The following is a 10,330-nucleotide window of genomic DNA, read 5'->3' on the forward strand; positions in this document are numbered from 1 at the left end:
ACTTTTTAATAAACGCCGTTCAATAAAAGATGATTACATACATATTATACTCAAATAAGCACAACATAAAATAATACCAAGCTTGATGTTAGACGCTCTATAACACTGGAATCAGAAAGAATACAACACTAATACGCCATGTGTTCTATTAAAAATAGGCTAGGATATTGACAACCTGCTCTTAATTTCTTCACACCTGAAGCAAGAGATGTACAATGAAACCACCAACATTTTTAACCTCTTTTTGTTTTGCTTCACAATGTCCCTGAGGGCCACTGGAAGATGTCTCCGTGAAATGGTCCAGAATGGGGTGCTATGACTGCTCACTTTCGAAACAAAACCTTGCTGTTTATGTAAATAAGAAGCAATTAACCGAAATATAACATTGCAAAGTTATTTTTAGTCGTTCTAAATGGCTAGACAACGGGAACACAGAAACATAAACATACAAAATAGAGCAATAGAAATACCGTAGTTTTATTGAGGTAGCGACAAATAAAAGCCTTTTACCACTGATACATAATTTTATTTTAAGCGAACCACCCACCGGCGACCTCCATGCTAGTCCCAGTAATGTAGGAGCTGCGAGAAGAGCACAAATATGCCGCTGCGTCGGCCACTTCCTCGGGGCGCGCTATTCTCCTCATCGCAACCGAACCGATGAGCGCCTCCAGGTCTTCGGGGGTGCAATTTAACATGGGTGTTTGCGTTGCTCCTGGCAGTAGGGAGTTCACGCGGATGTTTGTACCAGCCAGCTCTTGGGCCAGAGACTTGGTGAATGCAATTACGCCACCCTTGGAGGCTGCGTAGGCGGCAGAGTAAGCCAGACCGCATTTGCCCAAAATGCTGGCTATGTTCACGATAGCGGCCTCGGGTACTTTGCTCACCAGCATCGCCTTTACAGTGGCCTGGTTGACAAGGAAGGTACCCTGAAAATACAAAAAAAATAGATATATTTAAAAATATCAAGATAAACTTTGGTGAGAACGAGGCAGACTTGCTTTTACAGACCATTATTAATATTGTGAATGTTCTCATTTTTTGATTACATACCCCACAAAACAGATGAGACGACATCTCATCTGTTTTGTTTTCGGGGGGGGGGGGGGGGACTGCATTGAACTTGAACAAGTAATAATCTAAAATGTACTATTTTTATAGATGTCGTCAATCTACAGTTCTTACCCCCAAAACTCAAATGTCTAGGATCAGTCGCCATGCAGAAACTCAATCGGCCAATAACGATATAATATACACAAACTCAAGTGCTCTATCAACATAAATTTAAACATATTGTTATAATTGCATCACTCTTTCACTTGCATCTCAGCATGCAAAGTCAGAGGGACGAAACGAAAAGTTTATTACACTCTAGAGGCTCTTTAGGATGATAAACTTTATACAACGTTAAAAGACAATTACTGCTCTATTTTAGTTAGTTAAGCACTAGCAGCCTGGGTCAAGTTCGAACGCACTTAAAAATGGTTTGTGCCGTAATCTAATCACGGACTCGAGTCATCTATGTAAGTATTTAAAAATAGTTTGTACATCATGACAGTTATAACTGTTGCTCTGTAAAATTTGTCCTTCCACTTTATAATTAAAAAGCAAACTTTAACCACGACATGGCATTTCAACAACGCCCGGTTATTGCTGTTAGATTAGAAACGAATTTTGGGAGGCTTATGGCATTCGGAGTTGCAATAAAATGCCAGCTACTTTTAATGCATAGCTGTCAAAGCGTAAAATTGTTGCGGCATGTGAGGTGCTTTTTTTACTGTGACAGGTCTTTGCGGCTTTTTAAATATTTTAATTGCCAATTATACTATGTTAACAACAATAAATTGAATGATCGTGCTGTCGATAGGGTGAGCGCATTATTCTTAACACTGTTTTTGAACTACGCGCCAAAAGACAGACCTCACCGTTTAACGTACTCCCCAATTCCCAAAAGTGCCAAATATAAAGCTCGTCAAATTTCGTTGAAAAACGTGAAGACCAAATTTATTCTTGCCTCGTTGTGACACTCAGCTTTAAAAAAAAAAAAGAACAGGGTACTCTGGGATGCTGAAGAACATCTATCATAATGATTAAAAGACGAATCCTCAAATGCTCCCAGGAGATTTTATATGATAATCCTAACGTAACTGACTCAGGTTCTACAGAAAATTTTTAGCAATTTTATAATCCGTTGAACACTTCTCATAAAGTGCCTCAAGCCTTCAATTAAACAAGGGCCTTTTTTTTAAATGCTGTTTGTTCAGCGTAATGCATCTGGCCCACCAATATTCAGCACTAAAAGAACGAGTCAATATAGGGCTGAACATGAATTTTCTTTTTGTCTACTTCTTAATAGCACTTTTGTAACCTGACGACGAAGTTTTCAGGTGATTAGATAAGCTAATTTTGCGTACACTGATTAACATACTTGCAATATTGCAATACATATTACTGCCTTCATGATATGTCCTGCTTCATGTAGGTGCACCAGAAAACAAACCTTGAGGTTTACTCGCAGCTGGTGGTCGTAGGCTTCTTCCGACATATTCGTGACAGAGGAAAACTTGGCCACACCGGCGCAGTTCACCACGATGCTCAGCGGAGTTTCGAATCGGCAGCGAACGTTGTTGATGAGTGAAGCGACAGAGATAGCGTCGCCGACATCCACATGAAGTGCCACGTGTGCTTTACCTAGTAAACAGCGAAATAAACGGCAAGTATATATCCCGTGGTCGAGATTATTTCTATTTAGATTATCCAGCCCATAGGAAATAGACTCCATTGCCACTAGTGCTACCAGTGTTTAACATATAGGACATAATGTGCTAGGTCGTGCTCGAGCGCTTTATATAACGCGCATTTCTAAATTCCGTAAACGATCAGCAACGTTTACTCAAAAGAAAGGCAGTCAGAACAACAGCCCAGCCAAGCGCAAACACCACTAAATGTATTGCCTTTTTCAAAAATTAGTGCTTCACAGAAACACGTACATTTTTAATGTTTTGTAGAACTGAATTTTACATATGCTTTCGTATGTAGATTGCGCATAAAAGGTCCCTCTAACCATGACTCAGGGGAAAACCTCTCCTCCGCTTTTCCTCAATGAGAGGCAGTCATTATAGCTCAGAGGGGGAGCTCGGCTCAGGTCAAGCGGCCGAGGTTCATGGGAAGGTAAAGAGACTGTCGACAACAGCTACGTACCGGCATTTCCGAACCAAACGCGGCAAGACTCGCAATAATGCATAGGATAAAGTGAGCAGTCGTCGCGCTCGTCCATTCCTGAGGCTCTGCTCATGCGAATAGGTCGGCTGTGATGTGTTAACCTTCATAGGGGCCACTACTGTAGGTGTGGTTTCAAGTAGAAAATTATCTGGTCTTTATAGCATAAGTCGCAAATGAAACATCCTCATAGGATTAACGTTAGGTAAACGTTTTTGGTGTATCTGCAGGGTGATTTAAGGGGAGGCCAGGCTCTTTAAATCGACCGCGAAATTCGGTATCTTAACCTATCGCGCTACGACTTTGTGCAGCGTTGCCCACAGATGGTGCATTTTTTTGTGTGTAAAATTTGCAAAGAGCGAACTTACCTGAGAAAATCTAAAAAAATAAAAAGGCTTAGCCTCTATGGAAACGCATCGAAGCCACCGGTTTTCAAACAACACGGCGCCATTTCGCACGGGAGACAAGAGATGGTGCAAGCGGTCACGACGCCAACTGCCGCAAACAAACGAGCATACGACGCCAAGAGCCGGCGTCTTTAGCAGACAAGCAACAGCAGTTCCTTGTTGTTACCGCGCCTGATTTTCTTTCTGCGACTGTCGCCGTCTGCGGAACGCACGCCGCTTTTGAGTCCAAACGATTGTCTGCTAAAGACGCCGGCTCTCGGCGCCGTATGCTCGTTCGTTGGGGGCGCTCGTTGCGCCATCTTTTTTCTCCCATGCGAAACTGCAACGTGTTGTTTGAAGATTGGTGGCGTCGCTACGTTTACATAGGAGGTAAGCCCTTTTCTTTCTTTACATTTTCCTCAGGTAAGTTCGCCCATGGCAAATTTCACAAAAAAAAAAAGCACCATCTGTGGGCAACGCTGCACAAAGTCGTAGCGCGATAGGTTAAGAAACCGAATTTTGCGGACCATTTGAAGGGCCCGGCCTCTCCTTGAATCACACTGTATGTGCTCAGTGGTCATCAGGATATTGAGGGCAAAGATCTGACAATCTCCGGAACTGCACATAATCGTTCTTTCTTCACAAAACAGTGCCCTCGGATCATACGCTTTGGGAAAAGCAATGTTTGTTTGAAGTACGTTTCATGCTTGAAAGACAGGCACGAATGTATCTACACCTGACATTATCATTCACCCCCCTGACGACAATGCTATCTGCATGAACCCTGTATTTCAAACAAAGGTCCTTGTACCCAGCCTTATCAGGTTCTTGCCTCGTTTATGCGTCATATTGTGTCTCCTGACGCCTCAGGTGCAAGGGACCACCATTTTAACTATGTAGGAGCGACATATTATAAAATATTTTCCACCAAAATCATTTATACGCCTATCTCTGTTCTTGAAATTATGCGTACAATAGGAATTGGTCACAAAAAAGCTACAAGAGGAAAGCAAAGCTAGCAGCTACGATTTCTTGGTGAAATGTTTTTCAGCACTAACTCTTTTTTTTTAATTAAAAAAAAACATATTGCTTTCGTATGCAAGCTTTATGGCGCCATGTTGCATGAAGTTTTTTTTTTTAATGTAGAACTTGAATCTATAGACTTATATTTCTAAAAAAAGGTTCTATGTTTAATAAAAAACACAGAAAAATAGTACTAGTTCATAAATTGTGTTTTGATGTCATAAGGGGTGAAGAAGTAGGTCATATGTTTCAGGCTCCCACCTTCCTCTCTCCAGGAGTTTCATTTCAGCTGTGAGGGTTGTCCACAATTATTAAAGTTCCCAGTTATAACGCGTTGACAATACCTACCGTTTAGTTCAGCAACTGTTTTCTTTGCCGCGTCCAAGTTGATATCGGCTACGACGACCACCGCCCCTTCTCTGACAAGGGCGTGGCAGACCGCTTTGCCTATGCCGCTTCCTCCCCCGGTGACGATCGCTAGCCGATCCGACAGAGACATTGTCGATGAACCTGCGGCGATGCAGAAGCAGCACAAATACACGGCCTGGGTTGGACAAAAAGCTCCGATCAGCGCTAGAACGGTCACCCTAGTTTTCTGGTGGCCTTGGAATATTCCATTTTCCGGTTACTCAACCTGAAACCTGTTTGATCCCTGCGCGCCATACCTCAATTAGACGCAATTAAAATTATTTACGCCCTAAAGGACAACAAAAAAGAAGAACAAAACTGTCGTATATAAATATGAGTATAACCTCCGGTTTCGGGTTTGTGTTATTTTGTTTTGTGATATTTATGAACATTCCTGAGCACGGCGTGCGTAACAGGTAACATTTGACATCCTACGTGCGTAATTTCAGAAATACATACAATTCTTACAATACAGACAATATTATTTAAATTTGCTGGCACGTTAATCTTTACGACACCTAAATATTCTTTGCTTTTGTTTGTGAAACCAACACTACCTAAAACTGGCAGTTCACAAAATGTAAGAGTGCAATCCTAATTCCGTGCTCCTTTCTAATCAACGCGAACTAACATTTAAAAAAAACTTGTATAAGATAAATCTGCAGTACAACCTCAAAATCTTCGTTGCTCAGGCTGCTTGTAGAGCCATGAGCGTAATCTATAGTAGCCGCTGGGGTGGAGTATATCATAAGCTGCATACATGCATTAATGCTCTAAAGATTTATTTTATTAGAACCCTAAAAATTATTCAACAATAAATCACTGCTGCTACCTGGAACAGGAAGAACAAGTTGGTGGTGCCGTGGAATTGTCACAATCGCGGTCAAGAACCTTTGACACTTCGTTTTTCTCTTTCTCGTAGAAAATTTTACTTCTCGCTAATTTGTTCATTATAGCAATATAAAGCTACTGGAGCCATTATTCGCAATATGTACCAACAGTTCTCGACTAAGAACGTGGGATCAATTATATATTCGAAGATTTAAGGTGGGCAATTCAAAGTTATTTTGTGTTTTCTTATCCTTTAAGAGAGCACCACTCTTTCAGTCCGTTTCGTCTATTTAGTCTAGCTTGTGTTTGTAAATAATCCATTCAGAACGTACAAACCTCTCTGTACTTGCCAACGGCGGGGGTTAATAAACAGTGCTTTGCACTTGGTGTAGTTTTTCATGCGACGTTTCAATCATCTTTCTTTTTTTTTGCCATCATCGATGCTGGTTTTTTGCACACTCCGAGAACTATATTTGGCAGTTTCACAGCAGCATGGTTCAAATGGTGAAGACATCTGTTCCTGTCTAAAATCACTGCCGCCCCCCCCCCCCCCCCCTTCCCCATAAAAAGGAAAACGAAAAACGAAGGCGACTGTATTTTGTACATATATATAACTACCATGAATTTTGCTTCTAATAATCACTACCCTGTGTCGTGTCTTACTTTCCTTGTCACTATCAGTAACTAGCCGCCTCGCTGGCTCCGAGGCGAGAGCGCCGACCTACGGATCCCCAGGTGGCGGGTTCGAATCTCGACCGAGGTGCCCGCAATATGACGGAGGCTTATTGCGGAGAAGGCGCCGTGTAACCGAGCTTTCGGTTGCACGTCAAAAGATCCCCATGTGATCGAAATTAATCCTCAGTCCTCCGCTGGGGCGTGCCAGATGCACGTCGTAGGTTTGGCACGTAAAACCCCCAAATCTGACTTTGACTATCAGTAAGCAAACTACTTTTCATTACTTTTTATTAATTTAGTTATTCTGCTTCGCAGGAGGATCGCCAAAGATGTACTGAATAACATGAAAAAATACCGACACGGCTTTAGCATTGGTTACTGCGAAAATTTAAATTTGAAGAATGTTAATATTTATATATTCTACGGGTATGCAAGCAAGCAAAAGAAAATTTAATAATTATTACTTCTTGACTCTTAAAGATTTCTATCGGTAGCACGCCAGAGAATCGCCAAACATTTCGCAATCTTGTAAATCCTAGGGGCTTCACTTAGGCCTTATACAGTTCGGCTCCAAAAGAGAAGCGCCAAAGTACTCGTATTTAGAATTTATATTAATTCTTTCTGGGCCCCCACATTATATTAAAAGGGCGATACCTTGACCATAGATGCCACGTATGAACCGAAAAGGCAGCAGAGAAATCTATCTAAATCTGGCAGTTGTTTGTTAATTTATTCGCAAAATGGCGACGTGAACACAGATTCAGCCAGAATGAAGGCTAAGTTTGGCACATGCTTGGCAGTTTAGGCCAAAAGGCGCAAGATGACAACCAATTACCTAGCAGTGGAGCCTAACTTTGGCTCAATTGTTAGACAAATTACTGCCAAGATGCATGGACACTCAACAGAAAAGGTTTAGACTGGCTCCGGACTTCTTCGTGCTCTTTAAGGCCCTAAACGCCAAGACAGACGCAACGACAAAGATTTACTCAAAGAACTGCGCTTCCTGAATAGCACACACGGCTGTTTTTTTTTGTTTTTTTTTTTAATCATACTCACGAGGAAAATTAACTAAGATTGGCAAACCATTTTTGCAATGAGTTTTAAATTGCATTGCAAGCAACAGAAATATGTACAAATATATAGTTTGGACGTGCAAAGAGCAGAAGAAAAAAAAACGCTAATTATCGCGTTCATTTTTCATTCTAGCTTGTTTAGAAGAGTTCTTAAATATACCCCGTGAAATAAACAATAATTTCACTACACTCACATATGATATTCGTTGTCCTTAGTTTGGTGTACAGGTTCCACCAGAGACAAAATATAATTATTCGCGAAAGGCATACTAACTACGAATATTTGGACACTAGAGAATTTCAGTACAGCTGAAGTGTGGGCACGACATAGGTTTGCATAAATGATAGGTATTTTCGCATCTCAGAAAAAAAAGCCACCAATGTTTCTAAACCGGTGTCTACAGTGAAACAAAGGTTACAAACCTGAAAGGTTTCTCTTCGGTGGCAAGCGAGCTTTGTCACTGCTGCCTGCCTTCTCGCATTTAAAGAACTTCTTAGACACCTTCCCTTGTTATCGATGCTCTTTGAATAGCCCCACGATATACGGCTGGTCTCACACTACAAAGACCGCTTATCAGCGGTTTGTTGATAGGCGCTGATGTGTGCACGGATTCCCCCACAAAGGACTCATGGTGTCTTCTGTGTTTCTTACCAATCGTATTCGATAAAAAGTAGCTCTATACGCCACAACGCATTGGGGGAAGATCTGAGTTTGTTCTAATTACAGAATATTAACCATCCCCCTAAAGTCACCTTAGAAAACAGGCAGAGATCGGTTTCTTACTGTATCGCGCTGGAATTTATTACAGAGGTGCGGGCGGGTGGTTGAAGTATATAGTTAGAAAATTAAGGAATGACCTTACCTCTTTAAAAAAAAAAAAGAAGAAAAACAGAAACTTGTTCTGGCAGTCTAAGCCGCCACTTTGAAGAGGATGCAAGGATAGTGAGAAGTGCTGATGACAGATGGCGTACACCACGTCAAGATAGCGCCGGCCTATCCGGGTTCGTTTACCGGATTGTCTGCTCTTCTATAGTTGGTTACAGGTTAAGAAGGTAGCGGCAATTGCCCCTCAAAGGGAATCATATATCCTTCCGCCACCTCCGCATCCAATAGCGTCCCATCGTTTCCGTCACGTGCGGCCAACGCGCGAGGAGGGTCTTGCCTTTCTGTGCATACAGTATTTGCTTTATCTTTCGACTTTGACTTAGCATTGTGCAAGCCACGACAGGGAGAGTAGAGTTTTTCCCCTCCTATGGTAACAAATACGACTTTCGGGGATTAGCTTCCCCCTCCGGTGGATGGGCTGCTCTCAGGGGCTCGGTTCCCCCACCAATGAATACGAAGGTCGCTTTCTTAAAAAGTGTAATCGGAAACAAGTTGGAATCCATTGAAGCGGAACAATTAGCGTTTCCAGTGAACTCTTCTTCCAACTGCGGAGAGATGTGAAACGGTCGCATCACAGTTGTGGGAGGAGCTTCTTCTATCTTTTTGACTTGTAACCGACACGAATCGGCCGGTGATTCCTCGACACGGCGTACGTCATTTTGTGGCAGCACTTCTCAGTACGTGTGAATCATCGTCCGCGAACCGGACGATTCACACGTAATGAGATTTCCAAAAACAGGTATCTGTTTTGTCTTGTTTTCTCCTTGTTAGCGGGGTCAAATTATTCTTTAGTTTTTTTTTGTTTTGTTTTTTTCACAGCAAATATCGGCCATCTGCCTTCTCCTCTGTAGTAAATGAAAGCGCGATACATTGAGAAAGTTATTTTTGCGGGCCGTTTAAACTGCATTTTAAAGCGTTAGTTTAAAGGCTGTAGATCAAAGATAATATCGCCCTGCTCCCAAAATAAAAGCGCGAAATTTACTCAATTATTGTAGGCGAACAATTAAACGTGGTTACCTGAAGTAAGTAAACGTCTTCACGAATGGCTGCTTTATGCTTTATAGAAATTTATTTTTATTTAATATTTTATTTTTGAGTGGGACGCGCATAAAATGTAGGCTCCTCTTCAGTTCTCGACGCTCGGTTACTTTCCAGTTTTTGATACTACAGGGTAACTCAAATAGCCAACAAGGCCCCTTAAATCGACAATAAAAATCAGTTTCTTAACCTATTACGCTACGATTTTGTACAGCGTTGAACACTGGTAGTGATTTTTTTTCTAAAACAAAATACAGAAAGCGATTTAACCTGAGGAAAAGGTAAAAAAGAAATAGCTTAACTCCCATGGAAACGGGGAGCAGTTTGGCACGTGAGACAAGAGATTGCGCAAGCGGTCACAACGCTACCCTCCACCAACAAACGAGGATTCGGCGGCTAAAGTCGGCGTCAATTATAGTAGACGATATTTTGACTCAAAAGCGGCACGAGATTTTCCTATTTCAGTTGTCAATGAATGATGTTATCATCCTTTCTAATAAAACACTTGGATGGACACATCATTGAATAACAAATGGGTTGTCGGGTTCTTTTAACCGATCTTTTGTTTTCGGGGTGCTTATGTCGTTTGCTTTTCAGTTCCTTGTTACAGCGCCTGTTTTTGGTTCTGCGTTTTACGCCAACCGCGGAACGCGCGCCGCTTTTAGTAGTAGTAATGCATCCGGTCGACTGTATGTCGGAAAGTTTGCTGCCGATTTCCCTCCAGTACATGCACTCCCGGCTTGAGGTTGGGCAGCACCATGCATTGGCCACATTCGCACCAAGTAAAGAGA

At 41.9% G+C, this 10,330-nt stretch overlaps 1 protein-coding gene across 1 annotated transcript; it reads right to left on the minus strand.

The window, feature by feature from the left end:
- Positions 1-444: 444 nt before the first annotated feature.
- Positions 445-5,173, minus strand: LOC115310861 ((3R)-3-hydroxyacyl-CoA dehydrogenase). The gene is made up of 3 exons (XM_040215608.1): positions 4,977-5,173; positions 2,501-2,691; positions 445-929 (listed from the first exon to the last, which is right to left on the minus strand). Exons 1-3 carry the CDS (start codon positions 5,125-5,127, stop codon positions 531-533), a joined length of 741 nt encoding a protein of 246 aa, XP_040071542.1. The 5' UTR covers positions 5,128-5,173; the 3' UTR covers positions 445-530.
- Positions 5,174-10,330: the final 5,157 nt, after the last annotated feature.

The sequence above is a fragment of the Ixodes scapularis genome, unplaced genomic scaffold, assembly GCF_016920785.2.
Source record: "Ixodes scapularis isolate PalLabHiFi unplaced genomic scaffold, ASM1692078v2 PGA_scaffold5__190_contigs__length_132052651, whole genome shotgun sequence".
Taxonomy (NCBI): Eukaryota; Metazoa; Arthropoda; class Arachnida; order Ixodida; family Ixodidae; genus Ixodes; species Ixodes scapularis.

Excerpts from the sequence above, each read along its gene's own strand:
- LOC115310861 (XM_040215608.1), bottom strand. The coding sequence starts at position 5,127 with ATGTCTCTGTCGGATCGGCTAGCGATCGTCACCGGGGGAGGAAGCGGC. Across the intron at positions 2,692-4,976 it reads AACAGTTGCTGAACTAAACG|GTAAAGCACACGTGGCACTT; the intron begins GTAGGTATTGTC and ends GCTGTTTACTAG. Across the intron at positions 930-2,500 it reads AGCTGCGAGTAAACCTCAAG|GGTACCTTCCTTGTCAACCA; the intron begins GTTTGTTTTCTG and ends TTGTATTTTCAG.